Consider the following 18,511-nt stretch of genomic DNA (forward strand, 5'->3'; position numbering starts at 1 on the left):
GAGTAGTGTAATTACGCGCCTCGACGATTGTTCGTATCGAAGATATCTTCCGAACGACGAGATAAAGTATAAATAATCATTGCACGGATCAAAACGTCTCTCGATCATCGAAGCTTAACGATTCTAGGGGTTCATGGTTTTCTCGTATCGTCTAGAACAGCCGTACGACGGTGGTCTGGCTGCCCTAACCCATTCACGGTGTCTCACGGGCAACAGAAAAGTTCGTTTTACGACGTAAACATAGTCGCGTGTCTAGGCGCAACGTAGACGTCCGAGCGTGGTCTCCTGACAGCTACCCCACCCTGCACAAATGCAAGCAAACACACGCTACAGGTATTATTCGAACCGAACCGAGCGAAGCGGACCCCAGACATGAATCGGGACGGTGTGTGCAGTGCATCGCGTAAGCGCGACAAGACTGTCGACCGAATTAGAAGATCCGGAGGAACCGCGTCGTTCGCGCGCATAATATACAAACGCGTCGCGCGGTGTCGATTTGGCCGTTGGCTACGCGATTAAATAGTCCTTTAGCCGCGGCTTGCATTCTAATTAAGGTGTCGGGGAGACGCCTCGCTTTGGTTCACCCGATCGGTGGCGTAACCGCGATCATCCTCTTATCACGGTACACGCGTAGACGCGAGGAATTCTGGGAGCTGGCTCCCGCAGAGGGGTCGCTCGATACGCAGGGTGGATGTCACGCGTCCCCGGAACGCCTATAGCCCCGAACAGAGATACTTTATGAATGATCGGATCGACGGGGAGGGATATCAGTCAGGAAGGCACGAGGCTACCATCGAGGAGTTCCTTGGCCGGGATAGTACCGTTCTCGCGGAGTCGTCGCGCTTCGATTGGACGAGGATCGGTAAGATCACCCTGTGAACCGAGGATTTCTTTTCGATTTGGTTCGTTTAATCGGCCGCCTTTCTTTTTATATTCTGCGTGTTCCACTGTCTCTCTCTTTCTCTTCCTCTCTGGCGCCGTTGACATTGAAACCCGCCGAAATAGAGTGATCTTGGAGTGCAGCCATTTAATGGTACCCGTGGTTAGTCGTAGTTTGTCGGTGGAACGGTTCGGTCGGCCCCAACCGCGGACGATGTCGCGCGCCTCCGCCAACGGTTCGTCGGGGTCCTGGCTCCTGGTCGAAGGATCGATAGGATTCCATCGGTTTTCTCGGGTCTCCACGATAGGTACCATTACGATCATGCTACGTCGGGCATCGATGATGGAAATATTGCGACGATCGGAGGACTTGGCGCGAATCCACAGTCGACGTCGATCGCGTGCCAACATCACCGAACGACGTGGCGCGAACTTGAGGAATATCACGGGTCTCAGCCGGTCGATTCAGAATTTACCATTCGATTTATCGTCGTTCGGGCTCGTTGGATAGCGAGAGTCGGGCAAATTAACGAATAAACATCGTAGATACGATTTGCTCGGTCTGAAACATTTGTTTATGGGTTCTCGTTCAAGGCACGTCTTGTACAAACGATTCCTTATCCAGAACTCTGGATAACGAGCGTTTCTTTGGGCTTCTTTTTGTGGAAGGTTCTAGAGCCAACGTTTAACTTTTCAGAGACTCTGATTCGCAATAAACTCTATTGATCCGTTGGATTTCATGAGTATTTCCAGAATACAGTTATTTCTTAGAATCTTCTGAGCTCCGTGCGAAAACGACACGGAGTACATGCACCTGCTTGTACTCTGATAAAGCATCGCCGTCCAAACTGTCGTCCTGATTACGCAAGGTTCTTGGCCGTTCTCCGAGACAAATTTTCGATCGCCTTCGTGCGGATATCAATCGCGTTATTTACGTTTGGTGGTTCGTTGAACACGCGGAAAACTGCTGTTTCGAAGTTCGCCTTTCAAATCCCATCAAACTGATAGCGCATCCTTTGGTGAACGTCTGCTTTTGAAGCGGGGTTTAGCAGAGGTTCACGTGTTTGTCATTTTACAAATCGAAATTGGTATTTCGCTATCCCAAATTACATGCAACGTAAGAAAATCGTTGCTCGTTATTCGATCGAACCAACGCTCGAGACACCTTTCGTCTTCCGTTCGTCGCTGTTGCTCAGAGCTTAAAGTATAAAAGTTTATTAGTTTCGCTATGATATCATGCGATTGATGTTCGTTCCAATTCTCTGTCGTAATTTTTCGTTCGTCATAAATAAACTGGTACACCGAATGCGCTTCCTCTACCACGAAATAAAACAGTAAAAGACAAAAAAAACATGTTTTTCTCTGGTAAATACCCCACCATGGAGGGTTCAGAATGTGTTTGAAGAACGGGATCAAGTGGGATGAGGCAAATGCCCCAATTTATTGGGGGATTACAAAGTTATTTTGGCCAGCGAATTTCGTGAAAGCGACCTTCCTTTTGGCGAAGCGTGTTTTAATCAATCGTGTATCGCGCGTTCGATCTTTCGCGGTTACGACACCGGAGATCATGTAATCCTACAACGGGGCAGATAAATCTCTCGTTCGGGGATATTACCAGATCTTAATCCCGCTATGGTGACGTAATCGAAGGAAAGAACGAGGAGGCGTCCGCGGAAAACGACACCCAGGCGTTGTTTCGCCGGGCGCGAACGAAGACGATTTGCGGATCGGACATTCCGCGCGTGACTCGCCAGTACTTCGACTCCGTTCGACGCAATAAAGTCGCGCATTTAATCGATTACGATTTATGGTTACGTCTTGTAATAAGCTCCAGGCGTTGCTTCCAGTGTTCGGTACGTGATCGCGGTGATTAGCTGGCAATAAACCGTAAGTCTCGTGATACTAACTTTCCACTTTGTTTGCGCGTGAAGGGGTCGAGATACCCGCCATTTTCGACGGAAAGTCCGGAATCTTTTTCCGGAATTACCAAAGAATCGGAACGGAACGAAATTCAATTTACCCAGACTCGTATTGTTTTCTTTTAACAAATCTTTATTCGAGATTTAGCGAGGCTCTTTTCTACGAATAATTCCTCTTTTATGGCTCGAATATAACGAAGGAACAGAAAGAAATCATCTTTTTGCCCTGGAATTACCAGACTGTCGCGTTAATTCGATCGCGCGCAATTCTCGTTAGTCATTAGAGCCATAATATTTCTAAGAACGAGACTAATAAACCCAACAGATTCTAGAGAAATGGGTTATGGAAAAAAAAGAATGCTATATCAATAGTTACCATTCGCGGAGTAATTAAATTGAAGATAAACTTTCAATTAGTCTGAGCTGGGCATACCGTTAGCTTTGGGTTAGACCTTGATGGAGAATTACGATAGGACATTATATTAAATCGCCTTATCGGTATTTATACTAAGATAGTTTTCCGATTACAACTATATTGGAACAGGCTAAGTTGAAACTCCCTTAAGTCCAGTTCAAACAAATGTTATGCTCTTTCTGGAAGCTCGTAGATTAGAGAAAAAGTTCTCGAAAACAAATTGTTTTCATGATATTCGTTTCGTATCCACAGAAAACGGACTGATTTTTAAGCAGTTAGGGTCTATGTTAGCGCTGGATTATGTCTTCGAGAGGATCTACGACGAATCAAGTAGTATATTAGTATAATATGTCAGACGAAATTGAAACTCTTCCAGCCAAGGGCTCGATTAGAATTTTATTGGACCTAGGGTTCGGGATCGCGTTGAGCCTGAATTAGAAATTGCACCCAGTTTAATCGAAGACTAAGTTGGACTAAGATTGCGTTAAGCTCGGATCAGAAGTTATACCCGGAGCTGAGAAGTTCTTAAGTTTGGATCAATTTTTAGATTACATATAAGGTGTACGTTAAACCAGGCTAAATTGTAGCTCCGTTAAGATCGCTCGAGGGCTGGGTTAGAATCGAATTGGGCTAGGTTAAGATCGTCTCGAGATCTGTATTAAGCGAGTTTCGAATTGCATAGGGTCGCGTGAACCTCAGGTGCTCTATTTGGGTTATGTTAACAATAAACGGAGGACACACGACGGGACCTTCCCAACTATCAGTATTTATCGTTACGAATAATCTTGTCGGGGAAAACATCTAAGTTTACGTTGATACGTATCGTTTGACGCCCAGGTTGATAAATATGTTTGCGTTAACGAATGAATCAAGTGAGAAGCACAATGTCGAGTCTAGACTAGTTTCGACTAGTATAGATTAACAGTGACCCTGGCAATTGTCATGGCACTTCGGAAGGCACGGTTCTATGTCATCGAGACAGGCTTCTTCAGTCGGTTTCCGTAAAATTTCATCGACGCCTCGTCCGATTACGAGCCACGGGACGGTATATTGCTCCTCGAAAGGTCGTTGAAATTCGATGTACGGTGACACGTGCGAACAATACCGTGTTCGTGGTTTCTTTTTTTGTACCGCGATACGTGTTGCGAAATAGATCTCTCGATACTATGAAATCATAAATAAGTCTCGCGCACAAAAAAGATAGGAATGCAGATAATAATATCGGTACTCGATATTTATATTTGGTTAGAAAGGACGTCTGGTCCCAATATGGCGTCCGTTGAGAAGGTATTCTGGTCTCGAGGGACGGTAAAACTTTACTTTTTTTCAACATTAATGTCACTAATGGATCGGTAACATTCTCCCGATGAAAACGAGCCCAAACACGACCGCGTTTGGGCAACGTTCGATTTTTCAAATTTGGAAATTTTTTTAACAAAGGAGTAACTCGAAATTAAAAATCATCCGAACAGGGTCGTGTTTGTACTCGTTTTCATCGGGAGAACCTTGCCAATCCATCGATGAGACTCTTTTTAAGTTTCACGATCGCTGTAGTTATAAACTGCACTCTTCGAACGGCTACAAACGTGGTTTCGAAGGCGTAATACTTTACGAAATCGATTCTTTTCGAATCTCTAGACCAGAATACCCATGTGGAGACCTTCGTGCGGAATCGTTCGCGTATTTCAGTTAAATAACATCAAAGAGCACACGGAGTTAGTTCATGATATACCGCTCTGACAAAACACGTCGTTCGACGATCAACCGAAACTCAAACAAACAGTTTGCGTAGTTATTGCCGGATTCGTGTTTAGATAATGCGAGTACTGCAAAGACAATGCCTAACTAGACGCTCTTGCGGTCGTAAATCACGTCTCGTGGAGGTGACGAGCCGGTCGTGTGCGTGCTTCTACGAAGCCTCTAGGAATTGCGATACGTATTTACCCTACTGGTGGCAATGTTTGACGAGAACGGTCGAAATTATTACTTTCTTAGTAGGTCGGCAAATAATGGATCTCCCGGGCCACTAAGCAGCCAGATAACCGTTTAATATCTCGAAAAGGAGTCCTTGTACATAATGAACGTACGGGTAAACAGCTTTCGCGTATTTTAGTCAATGTAATCCAAAGCAATTAGAAATCCCGTGATATTTGTCTCAACCGTCTTATCGTCGAGTATATACGATTGCACCGCGGCAATTGTAACACTCCCGGTGTGTACAGAAGCCTTTCGAGCGATTTTTTTTTATTTCTTTTTCGTTTCAAGAGTGTCATTTTCAGAAAATGTCGCTCCCTCGCGGAGAGGGACGAAGAGAGACGACAGCCCAGGTAGACGTAGGAGTGCGAGAGAGAGAAGGGGAAGGGTTATATCTTATCTGGCTGGTAATGACAAGCTACCGAAAAGCACTAGATATGTTGAGGCGCGATTAATTTTTGGTCAGTTGTTCTTTCGACGCCGATCGTTCTGATACGACGGAACTAACAAAAAAAAAAAAAGACTACGGGAGGATCGCGCGTCGTTGCAGATACGCCTGTCCACCTCGAGACCGTCGATCGACGCAGGGGATCCCATCGATCGAGGATCGTCGAGGAGCAACAGACCTAGACGCCACTGGTCCCGTCGCCCGGAGAGATTCTCGGTGGAAGTCATCGTCGAATTCGCTTGGGCGATAAAGACGGCGATCAAATACCACCGAGTGTTCACCAATGAGCGTGGCGTGCAACGGTTGCAAACGAGGAGAAAACCGTGGAACGCGCACGAGGAACCGACAGTGCAGCGCTTTGGCGACCGGGGTCCTCCAGACACCCGGATTCTCTCCGACGCCACCTGACCCAGCCACCTCCCTTCATCGCGAGACCGACGATCTTCGCAACGTAACCATCCACCATGGGTAGGTTCGAGAAACGACCAAAAAACAGTCACCGATTCTACCGAGAACATAGAGACTCGAGAACTAAAGTGACCGAACATTAGAACAGTATTCTGTAGCAAATTTCATTCGTTCGACCCTTAAGTGGACTTCCAATTTCAACTGAATTCTCAAATTGATGAATGGACATCAACTTTCGTTTAAAGCATTTAAGAAACAATGAACAAATGGAGGATTACATAAATTTACACTTAAGGGTTTAACAGAATTGATAGATTATATCTCTAACATAACTACAACTACTATTATTTTATTATTACGAATACTACTGTAGCTGCTATCGCAATAGTAGCATTCCTAGTAGTACTAATTACCCTGTTATTATGTTATTATTACTATCGCTACTTCTGCTTCGTGCACTTGTTCTCATCAGCCTGTCGATCTTCCTGAGGATTTACTATGTCAGAGGGCTTGAAAATTGTTGTAATATAGGTTCTACTAACAGTTACGAAGAACTTTTATCGTCAGGAACCATTATAAAAACTCCAAACTTCGAACTATATTGGTCCAAGCTGAAGTTCTTGCATCGACTCTCATATAGGTCTTATAACCATTAGTTTTTCGGGTCTTATATAGGTTCTGAACCCTAATACAGATTCCAAACCCAAAAAACGATCGATATTATACTTTAATTAATTTTTGTTTTCGCGACAGGACTCGACTTCCTGGCAGACGGAAGTGCCGATTTCGAGCATGCAATCACCGAAACAGGCAAGTACAAGCTCACTCCTATTAATTGCGTGTCGATTCAATTCGAGATACAGCCCATTCAGTTATCAGAACTTGTTGAAAGCTTTATCTGAATGGAACGTTTGGTAAATCTTAAGTCGATCGAAAAACAAACGAATACCTCTCGACTTCCACTTGTCCGACACACGAAATTATCGTACGATTTTATTAAGACGCGTCAACACGTCGGATTAATTGATTCAGACCCCAGATTAAGTGGGGTGCGCGAAAGATATCTTTCGTTTACGTTATAGAAAGCGCTGTACGGTATCCACGCGTTTGGTAATACCGAACGATACATAATGTACAATTAAATGATCAGTAGAGTGAAATTCGCACGATAGCAAACGCGTTTAAAAGCGTGGACAACCATTTTGAAGTAGCGCGAGATCATTGTTAAAAAGTCTCTCGAATCTTCTCGAATAATTAGCACACCGTGTTCGGGTTGTGCAAGTATTTTGATAAATCAAGATAACGTCGTGGAATACGAATCACGCTAGACACCGAGTAAACTGGTGGCAAGTTCAAGAGCAACGTTTAATTTACAGCCTCGTCGAAACGAGGCTTCTTATCGACGACGTTGTTGAAACTTTTTCCGCGTTTTGAACAACGCTTACGCGCGTTCTGGAATCTTCGTTTTTCTTTTTCACGTGGACAATTGTTCGTTCAACGATAGATTACAAAGAAAGACTTGATCCAGGGATATTTGAAGCGATAAAAATGGCACTACTTGTCGCAGTAGGACTTAAAAAATTCACCAGTTGTAAGGATGAATTTTTCGTTTGCAATAATCGGTTCGACGGTATTAATGCTTACGCGGGTCCATTTTCGTTTAGGATTCGGAAAGTTTCATTATATGCTGCTGGCGGTATGCGGTTTGATTTACATGGACACAGCGATAGGGGTTACGATACTCTCGTTCGTTTTACCCGCAGCGCAATGCGACTTGGAAATGGACTCCACGTCCAAAGGATGGCTCACGGCGTCCCCGATGTTAGGTAAGCTCCTTTGAATTTTTTTGAGCTATCGAATTAGTCGAGAATCTCGTCTCCTTCGAATACAAATGCTCGGTACCTTGATAACAGGTGTTCTTTAAGTAGTTTATCCAGCTTTGAGGTAAACGAAATTTTTTTAAGTTCTTCCAGATACGTGTTATTCAGAAAATATCACACTACTCAAGCTGTATACTCAAATGATTAAAATATATTGCCTTGGAACCATCTTCTTTTTTACTTTTTGTTCCAAAAAAAGTAGAACAAAAGTTACTCTGTTAATCATGGACGTTACTTCAACAGTACTGATTATTTATGCTTGAAAGAATTCTGACAAATCAGTGAAATATACGATTGCTTAAGAAATCTTGGGTATCATCGAGTGATTCATGTTCGAAACTAGCCAGGCCCCATAAACGCGACTCAAAGACCTTCGATTTAAGCTGTTTCGCCTTGAAAAAGCACATTCTCACTCTCGTTTTCTGCTATTATTTGAATTAACATGACTCACGGTGTACCTTTCCATTTCAACCTTTATCAGTTACCGTCGTACGGCGAAAACAAATCAGTCGACAGTGATATCTCGAAATCATCGCTGTCAGAATGTAGTCTTGCAAACAAAATCACAGAAAATCAGTGAACAACGAAATTACTTTTATCGCCGTGGAATTAAAACCATCGAGATAGTACAGGAAATTGGGGCATTGGCACATTTCTCTACTCTTACCGCCATTAGAACTTGTTGCTAATGTTGCTGTCACCACTACCGAACCCACAGATATTATTTATCAGTACCCATCTTCTCGAGAATTCTAAAACTAGTCTTGCTGATACTATTCCTAGATTCAAAAGTAGTCATGAACCATTACAATTATCCTTTCTACTCAGGAACTATCACCTAATATCACTAATCTTGCTGTTATTGCTACTATAATTCTTACTTATTAGTAATCTTTTTGATTCTAAAACTATTGCTGTTGGTACTATCAATACTACTACAACTACTGTTACTACTGCAAACAGTTCTAAATGTCTCAGCTATACTTACAGTTATAGTAATACTTATTTGATTCTACATGTAATTATTAGGTATGTAATTAGGGTCTGGGTTAGAAAATTGTTTGTATTAATTGTATAGCATTTGATTATATATTTCTGTTCCAAGAACACTTTTTACGTGTAATTATTTTTACTATTGCTACTATTATAACCACAAGAAGTTTTTCAAATATAAATAATTAATGTTACGTCCATGATTAACGCAATGACTTTTGTTCTGATAATTCCGAATAAAAAATTCCATATTTTTCAATTTTTTTGCGGGGATTTTTAGGTATGGTGATTGGTTCCTACATATGGGGTTGCCTGGCTGACATCAAGGGACGTAAAATCGTGCTAATCGCTACTTTATTGATGGACGGTATCGTCGGCATCGTCTCATCTTTCGTCCAATACTTTTGGGTCTTCCTGGTCTTCCGTTTCTTCAACGGGTTCGCGTAAGTGTTTCAAGCCCAACGAGATGTCTTTATCATAAAACAGTCGCCTCCTTTGCACCTCGTTTTATCATAATTTTATTTGTTTTTATTTTTCGTTTATTTCTATTTCTATTTTTATTTTATATATACAGCGTTACGGGAGCTATGGGAATTTGTTTTCCATATTTAGGGGAATTTCAGCCGACAAAGTATCGCGAAAGATGTCTTTGTTGGATGGAAATGTTCTGGACAGTCGGAGTTATATTGTTGCCATGTAAGTACCTCTTTGTTTCAGAGTATTTCTAACAGATGCCGATAAGAGAGCAGTTCATTTCTATATTTATTGCACGCGATGTTTGAAAAATAATATTCCTCTTTGTAACTTGAAAATCACTGTGTCGCTTCTGTCACTAAAACATCACTCGACTCGATCGGTCCGAGTTCATTTCTCCCATTAGTTACCGCTTTGTGCCCAACAATCGTTCTATCGCGGCATTGAAGTCACCGAAACGCCAGTTACACCGATACAGTACAGTAGCATTAATCTTTTATCTACAGAGTGATTCAGATTTAAATGATGTTGAAACGGGCTTGATGTACGAATGCAAGACCATAAAACAAATAAATTCGGGAGATTATACTGGGTGATCGGCCACCCCTCAGAAAAAATTTTAATGGAAGATTCCAGAGGCCAGAATAAGACGAAAATCAAGAATATAAATTTCTTGATTGAGGTTTCGTTAAAAAGTTATTAAAAAATTAACATAACAAATTTCAAATCTTTCTAAAAAAATTATTTTTGGTGAATAGACATACCCCCAAAATCCCACATACTTTCGAAGCCTCGATCAACAAATTAGTATTCTTCATTTTCGTCTTATTTTGGCCTCTAGAATCTCTCGTTAAAATTTTTCCAAGGGTTGACCGACCTGTATCTTCTGAAGTTACCAATACCGTGAACGAAACTTGCGAATTAACTAACAAACGATTCTTTTTGTTCGTCCAGTGATCGCTTGGCTGATCATCCCGATAGACTTCATGTACGTCTCGGACACGTTTTACTTTAAGTCATGGAATCTCTTCGTAGCGCTGTGCGCGCTACCCTCACTGATGTTGGGCCTCTGGTTGTTCGCGTTTCCAGAGAGTCCGAAATTCCTTCTAGAGTGCGGCGAAACGGACGCCGCCCTTGAAGTCTTCAAATGGATCTACGCTCAAAACACCGGGGAAAGTCCAGACTCCTATCCGGTAATCCCATTCGATTCGAATGTCTCATACACTTGCTTTCTACTTAAAAAATCTGCTAGCTAGTAATGGGACTAAGACTCGTTCAGATACTATCGATACACTGATGGTTTTTTATTGCTTGTAATAGCTGAAAGCTATTTACCCAAGCAGATTCTGTTCATCTTTTAAGTTTAACAACATGGTCAACTGTTACTTCTTCTCATCATAAATTTTCCTTGCAAGAATACCCCTGTTGGTCCTATTTTGCAACACTGAGCAGTTAGCTGAGAGAAAAGCTTCTTATTATCCGGCTATAAACACATCTTGACACGATCAGTTGTTTCTTGGAGTTATTAAAGAAAAGAAGGGAATCCATAATTATTCATACAGTACTGTACACCTTTGGATTGATTTCATCGCTACTACTAGATAAAATTTCGCTTTTGTCTAAATTAACGATGCTCTAAGTTTATGTGAATTAATTCTCAGGTGAAATCCTTGCAAGAGAAAACCAAAGATAAGAGCATGAGGTCTCTGAAGCTGCACAAACGTAAAGATTTGAAGGTATTGATAAAGGAAGTGCGTGACCTAACGGCAGCTCTCTGCAAATCACCGCATCTGCACAACACGCTGCTGGCATGCGGCATACAATTCGGTTTGACCAGCAGTTACTATACTCTGATGGTCTGGTTTCCAGAATTATTCACCAGGTAACCACTTTTGCCTCGTGCATCATTCCGTGGGTTATATCTTCGGTCTTCGCTTACTTCAATGTCTCTGATTTAGGAATCAGAGAATATTTTTCTAATATACGCGCGTATATTGCAGATTCGAGCAGTTCGAACACAACAATCCCGGCGAAACTACGTCGGTCTGCATAGTGTCCGCTCTGTCGGACAACGCGACCCTCGCCGATCCTTTCGGATGCGACACAGTGATCGCGTCTTCCGTCTATCTGCACACGGTATACATTGGACTCGCCTGCATTCCTGGATCCATCATTTTGCCAATTTTCGTACACAAACTTGGCGCCAAATTCTTCTTAAGTGAGTACATTATCATTACACGTATTATTAAATCTGATATAATCAATCTACTCTGTTGACTACTAACACAGACGTTCTGGAAGTCGCAATTTCTTACAGGACTGTTTTCTCTTGCTTATTGTAGTATATTTATCATACATTCAACTTATTACATTTGTCGAGGTTGCATTTATAATTCATTATAATAATATTCCTAGCATCTTCGTGTATCTCACTTTATTAAAGTGTTAACATTACGTGTTAATGGTTGTTAAAACAATCCGAATCACCATGAAACGTTGTTTTATTTTCAGTCTTGTCTCTGCTGGTATCCGGCGCTGTAACGATAGCCTTTTATTACGTCATCAATGCGACACAAAACTTAATATTATCCTGCGTGTTCGAGGCCCTGACGTCTCTTGGTATCTCGTTAGTCTATTGCGTAATCGTCGACATGTTCCCGACGAATCTCAGGTAAGCAGAACTTGTGATTTATTTATTGTGGAAATATGCAAACAATGCAACGCCAGCGAGATTTATGATCGTTAAACGATACCGTTAATTATCGCGACATACATGAACGGCGATAATGTTGAACGGTGCGTTGATTCGCATATCGTTCTCTTGCAATTTCTTTTTTTTTATTTTTTTTTTGTTATCGTGTAATTTCATAGTTTGCCTGTCGGACTGACGTGCCGCTGGAAACAGAACACGTGATCGAACAACTTCATCCGACAGTTTACAGACTACGTCACGTAGACATTGGACGTTGCACGTTCAATAAATATTTCATTATACCGACTGTGTTTCTTTCGATCGTGCGGTTCGATTAATGTTTATAACTCCTCCAGGGACGTACTTTACCATCTGATTTGCACAATGTGTTTGAAAGAAATTATACAAGTATTTTCGTAAGAGAAAACGACAAAGAAATGTCAATAATAAAATTCACCGCGAAATGTAATGCGTTGTCGTAGACGATAATTGTTCCGATTGGATCGCGTAGATTTTCGCTTGAACGAGCAAAAATTTTTTAAACTAGGATTTATATACGTAGTTTCATTTCTTATATTTATTATTGTAGTGTTTCGTTAATAATCTCATTTTACTAGTTCTTAATCTGTACCAGTGTTTTCCAAAATGAAGGGAGTGTGACCCCCCAAAAGAGGAGGCTTTCGCGATACGTTCGATTAATTTATTAATCGCTGAGACTTATCGAAAGAAATTTTTTTTGAGAAAAAAGTGGGATACCTACTAAAAAATTTGGAAACCACTGTTTGATTCGTAACCTTTATTTGGAAACAGTGATTATCCAACCATAATTCCATATACTTTTCAGAGTAATGGCTGCGGCATTATCTCTAACAATGGGTCGATTAGGCGCTCTCATTGGTAATTTGGTGTTTGGCTACCTAATCGACTTGGCCTGCGTAATTCCAATAGTATTATTCGCAGCATTTTTATTCAGTAAGTATTCCTCTAATTATAGATCGATAAATAGGTAGGAGAAATGTTTTAAAAAAACAAATACTATTACATATTGCTCTATCTGACCAGTAACGTCGCAAGTTTGTTCAAATTATTTCGAAAGAAATCTAAAATTTTCATTCGTTATTCGTGAATAAAATTTGCCCAGTTCACCTAACCTCTTTGCGTCATTGGCGTACAAACGCGGGTATTCACATCACGTAAGATCTTACGTTTGTAATTGTTGTATTAACAACAATTTCTACATCGCATATTTTCTATTTTTCAGTGTGTGGAATCATGTCGTTCCTGTTGCCAAAGACAGGGAAAGAGACCCTCGAATAACTAAACAGCGAGCCATCTCCTGGCGAGAAATGGCCATAGAAAATGTCGAAAGTAAATCGAAGAACAAAGAATCATTCGCATTGACAGGAATCATTTTCCATTCCTTCGGAATTAAGGAGATATTTGAACACTACCTTCGCGAACACTGGTATTACGTCGTAATATCAATCGAAGGGAATTTTTAATGCTTCGAAATGATGTCGAACATAGTTGTAAATGTTTCTGTTTTCGCGCACTTTCGTATCGAAGGCAAGATCAACAATCGTACCTTAACGAGCGTGTAAAACGATTTTCGCCGAAAATCGATTTGTCGATCCCGATAGCTTGATGTAAATTCATGTATATATGTAATATTTATTTGCGGACGTGGTTCGCGAATGGCACCATTCGTCTTTTATATCGTTTTAAAGGAGCTCGATATTACAAATTACGAAATGTACCTTCGTTTACAATCGAGCCTAAACGTGTCAATTTAGTCGTTTAATACGATGCTATATGTGTACGTACCTAATATTAAGTGATGGTGTTTACCGTATGTAATTCCTTCGTTCGTTTGTGAAAGCCTGTATTCCTGACATATTCGAATAAACATAATTTACGATTAAAAGAATCGAAGCACCTGTTGCAGCAGTCGACGCGTCCAACCAGCACGATGAAATAGCAGTAAATGCGTCACATGAAAACGCAACCTAAAAGAAGAACCGTGCATTCTCAGCCCTCTGGTGGCTAGTCTGTAGAAGCTACGTCATAAACCACAAAACACTAAGAAGGTCGACTCGACGAAGAACTACGCATAAACAAAATTTCCTAGCCAAAGCACGAATCAATAAGATTAATTTTCAATCACGTGCTTTTATTTACACGAAATCCTTATACGAATCGAACGAACGATAATTCAGTCTGCTCCGTATCGTAAAAAATTAACAAAAAAAAGACACAGAAAATATACTACCAACGTTTAAACGAGAAAGTACCTAAAGTAGTTATTATAACAATAGTAAAGTTCGTCGATAACGGAGGTTGCTGTTGTTCTGTTACGTGTTAAGTACAATGAATCGGGAAAGGTAGTCTATATCGCAAGAATAAATACGCGAAGTATGTGTTATCAGTGAACAAAACGGCGTTCCATTTGTGATATGATCATCGTTTTCAAACCCAGCAAAATTTTGTCGTGGTGCTGTTTTAACAGCTGATCAACAGACAATCGGACAAAATTCTCGTTCTAGTCGATTCAGTATCCGCGGAGGAACGATGGCCGGGTTCGTATTGAGAGTTAAAACGAAATCAGGTCAAAAGGTCGTGAACGGACTAATCCCGAAGGACAAGGTGTCCGAATTGAAGTCCAAGCTTTCCGAAATAACGGGAATACCAGTCGGGGCGCTCCACGTTCTCGGTGGCTTTCCACCAAAGGCGATTAATCTTAACAAAGAGAAGGCCACAATCGAGGAGAGCGGCATCGTTTCGGGCGATACCTTGATCGTAGAAGAGAAGCCGCTTCATTATAACGGGGAACAAAAATTTGAAGATATCGGACGGTCTCATATCGACGAAGAAAATTTCATCGATACGCCTGGTGTGTTGATGAAAAAAGTCGTGCCTGCTGATAACTCTTGCTTGTTTACCAGTGTCGGTTATGTACTCAATGGTATCTACACTATTATATAAGTTATATATGCACCTACTTCTAGCCAAAATATCAAAACATTCTGCATTATTGCATTTGTAATTCTATACACAATTTTTAATCGGTAATTGTGCACTGTGTCGACAACCTTGGCAATTTTAACGGCCTTGAAGCATGTTGGTGGGGGAAGGTCATTGAGCGTTCGAGAATAGGATTTAATCTGGCCTATCACCTATCATTATACGGCCCGCGAAATTAGAATGACTTTTAATGAATTTTATAGCAAATTTCTCATACTCCTATCCCAGTATTTATAAAGTAATATTCAATAGGGATCTTTCACGTATACCGAAACTCACGAGTATCAGGCTAATTAACGTACTTTAATCCGTATAATTTGCAGTACACGCACATTCCTAACCTATGCTGTACCGGTACTCGTGTAATTACTGTATCCGTATTTTAATTCACTCATAAAACATAAATAAAAAATCTTTACATATATAGCATAAATAATAACATAATTTAGCGAGTATTTCGTCATTTTTTGTGAGACTTAATTTGCGGTACGTTTTCTGATTTTACGATCAATTTGTCCATTCGCAAGAAATTTTTTTACGCTAAATTTTGACACCACAAAACAATGGAAAAAGCTTTTCACCAAGAGTAATTAAGGTCCATCCTAATGTACACAGAGAATAAAATTACGCGTATATTCGAAACATGGATTTTTGCTAATTTCCATTTTTAAGATAATAAATAGTTTTGTATTGTAACTGAAATTTAAAAAAATTAAATCGTAAAAGATAAAAGCAAACAAGAATTATTTTGTACTTGCTTGATAACTTCTTATAATGTGCTCCAAGGCAATTAAAATTAATGAGGCCATCTACACAGTCCATCATTGGTCCTTGTAATCTTATAGTACACTTTCAGGTAAAGTTGACTCCAGTTGTGCAAGTTTCATGAGGGAGATCATAGCAAGTGCTGTGGCAGCTGATCCAGAAGAATATTCAGAAGGCCTTTTGGGTCGTCCTAATCCTGAATATTGCAAATGGATCATGAAGTCTGATTCATGGGGAGGAGCTATAGAATTATCAATATTATCGAAATTCTATGGATTAGAAATAGCAGTAATTGATAGTATTAATGCCATAATCAACAGATTTGGAGAAGATCAACACTATGCTCAAAGGGTCTTTTTAATATTTGATGGTATTCATTATGATCCATTATATTTGGAACCATTGGATGTACGTATAGTACTTGTAATCATTGTTATAAATAGAAACAAACCCTTTAATTGCAATAAAATACCGATAATAAATTATTTTTATATTTTTATGTAGGGTAGTAGCATTCAAACAATCTTTCCCACTGAGGATGAAAGGATATTATTAGAAGCAGCTGAACTTGCAAGAGAAGCGAAATCTAGTCGTCAATTTACGGATGTTCAAAAATTCACGTTAATGTGCAATGATTGTAAGATTAAATTAAATGGGCAAACAGCTGCTCAACAACACGCTAAAGAGACGGGCCATATGAATTTCGGAGAAGTAGCCGCGTAGCAAAATAAATCTATCCTTTGCCAATTATCAATTACATTTAATCAGACTGCTGTTTGAGAATCCTACTAAATTCAAGTCTCAAGCAGAATTTTCTACTTTAAACGAGGCTTGTAAGCAGACTAGCTATATGATATGGATACTTTATTGTTGACAGAAGATATATGCAGTACACTATGAGGATTGTTTAGATGTATAATATACACAGGTTTTTAATTTTGACTAAAGATCAGGTTCCTGGAACTAAATCTTAAAACTTTCTGTTATCTTTCAGGTCTATACAGTTGCTTTCGTTGCAGTATAAAAAAATTCACGATTGAATTAATTAGAAATTGATGTATTTAAATTTCGATAAACGTGTTTAAACATATTTTATTTATATTATTTTTTTTTCGGAATTGTCATTTCCGATAATTGAGAGTCTACTATATACGAACACGACAAAAAATTATTTATCGCTCTTGTAATGGGAAATATCTTACGAACATATTGAAAATAACGTGTTATGAATGATCTCTTTAGCGAGATTAAGAATCTGTGATATTAGATTACATTTGCCTAAACGGAATTCATAGCCTTTATTGGCAGCGAATGTGTTCCATGCCATATAGAAGTAAATTTTTAAATTTATTGTACAGTGAAATTCAATTTACTTAATTTCGCTTTTAACAGCAAATAAATCTAGCACTGTTAATAGCAAATTTAACATCGATAAGCCACTATTCCCAAAAGAAAAAAACAAAGAAAAGATTAAATTACTATTAACATCACATTTTTATCAATAAAAGTGTTACTTGATGAAAATTACAGAGTGTTATCTTAAAGGTTTGATCTCTATGCTATAATAGTTTAATTTATGGTCCAAATATGTACATGATAGTAATTAAAACATAAAAGTATATAATTAAATAAAAATTAACTACTGAATATACTACATTATATATGTAACATTAGAACATAGTAATTATTTTGTTATTGCGATTTTTACTTGATTCAACCATCACTATAAAAATATACGAGTTCCGATAAAACAACAAATTTAATTTTTGTAATAAAGTATAATATTTATTAGAAATGTATTGATCTAACAGAATTTCTTTGTCTGTATAAGAATGTAGTTAATAGTATTGCCGTATTATAGACAGAGTACAATATCATGCAATTGCCTGTAACTAATTCATTGCGAATTTATTAGAACCGAGTAAACGAAATTTGCAATTTTTCGTTACTCAAGAACTAGTAATAATCTCATATATTTATATTTATATGGCAATACAATACATTTTGTAAACTCTATCCTTTCGATAAAGTGAAATAAATAAGCTATTTACATTACTTGTTCTTTCGATCATTTACAAACAATTGACCATCTTCGTAATTCTTTAGTCTTGTAATGCGATATTTATTTGATCGATAAAATATTTCTGATATGCCAAGTACCGAACTTCTCTATACTTACTATTTATTGCAGAATTTATATTCAGAAAGAAACGTATATTTTAAAAATACAATCAGAAATTAATTGCTATTACGTAGAGGTGAATCAAAACCTTCATTTTAGTTTCGCGAGACACGAAACCGAAACTTTACGAGATCTCGAATCTCAAAACTCGAAATCTAGATACCTACTTTTTTCTTGTGTTTCTAAAAGCGATCTATTCTAACCTGTTTAACCCTAGGTATAGGGAATTTGTCAATTTGGCGGGATTCAGATTCCATATTTAACGTTACGATAGTCATAATTATTTGTTAGCAATTTATATTTAACTTGATCTATGCAACTATATGAATAACTACATTCTAATGTAACCATCGACACGACGGGTTTAGATAAAAATATGTATCATCGATGTCCATAAATCTAGTGTTAAATATGGCTGGTCTCTTGAAAACGTAGTGTTAAGTTACAAAACGATAGGACTT

At 39.2% G+C, this 18,511-nt stretch overlaps 2 protein-coding genes across 7 annotated transcripts; both read left to right on the forward strand.

The window, feature by feature from the left end:
* Nucleotides 1-428: 428 nt before the first annotated feature.
* On the forward strand, nt 429-14,025 carry LOC143343646 (synaptic vesicle glycoprotein 2B). 6 transcript variants are annotated; one of them, XM_076768746.1, is made up of 12 exons: nt 429-862; nt 5,738-6,103; nt 6,797-6,853; nt 7,708-7,869; nt 9,197-9,359; nt 9,491-9,612; nt 10,345-10,583; nt 11,052-11,272; nt 11,391-11,608; nt 11,902-12,061; nt 12,927-13,054; nt 13,344-14,025. In XM_076768746.1, exons 2-12 carry the CDS (start codon nt 6,100-6,102, stop codon nt 13,397-13,399), a joined length of 1,530 nt encoding a protein of 509 aa, XP_076624861.1. In that variant the 5' UTR covers nt 429-862; nt 5,738-6,099; the 3' UTR covers nt 13,400-14,025. The 6 variants fall into 6 exon arrangements, with proteins under 6 accessions (XP_076624861.1, XP_076624863.1, XP_076624862.1 ...); XM_076768748.1 differs by lacking the exon at nt 429-862 and adding an exon at nt 1,068-1,187; XM_076768747.1 differs by lacking the exon at nt 429-862 and adding an exon at nt 1,943-2,766.
* Nucleotides 14,026-14,381: 356 nt separating this feature from the next.
* Yod1 (Yod1 deubiquitinase) lies at nt 14,382-17,913 on the forward strand. The gene is made up of 3 exons (XM_076769006.1): nt 14,382-15,044; nt 15,960-16,276; nt 16,373-17,913. Exons 1-3 carry the CDS (start codon nt 14,651-14,653, stop codon nt 16,589-16,591), a joined length of 930 nt encoding a protein of 309 aa, XP_076625121.1. The 5' UTR covers nt 14,382-14,650; the 3' UTR covers nt 16,592-17,913.
* The last annotated feature ends 598 nt before the right edge of the window (nt 17,914-18,511 follow it).

The sequence above is a fragment of the Colletes latitarsis genome, chromosome 7 (genome assembly GCF_051014445.1).
Source record: "Colletes latitarsis isolate SP2378_abdomen chromosome 7, iyColLati1, whole genome shotgun sequence".
In the NCBI taxonomy this organism is placed as follows: Eukaryota; Metazoa; Arthropoda; class Insecta; order Hymenoptera; family Colletidae; genus Colletes; species Colletes latitarsis.

What these genes read in the sequence shown, in the direction of transcription:
- LOC143343646 (XM_076768746.1), top strand. An exon ending in GCATGCAATCACCGAAACAG is followed by an intron (nt 6,854 to 7,707) that starts GCAAGTACAAGC and finishes ATTTTCGTTTAG; the next exon opens with GATTCGGAAAGTTTCATTAT. An exon ending in TTTCCAGAATTATTCACCAG is followed by an intron (nt 11,273 to 11,390) that starts GTAACCACTTTT and finishes CGTATATTGCAG; the next exon opens with ATTCGAGCAGTTCGAACACA.
- Yod1 (XM_076769006.1), top strand. Translation starts at nt 14,651, where the DNA reads ATGGCCGGGTTCGTATTGAGAGTTAAAACGAAATCAGGTCAAAAGGTC. An exon ending in TGTCGGTTATGTACTCAATG is followed by an intron (nt 15,045 to 15,959) that starts GTATCTACACTA and finishes GTACACTTTCAG; the next exon opens with GTAAAGTTGACTCCAGTTGT. An exon ending in TATATTTGGAACCATTGGAT is followed by an intron (nt 16,277 to 16,372) that starts GTACGTATAGTA and finishes ATTTTTATGTAG; the next exon opens with GGTAGTAGCATTCAAACAAT.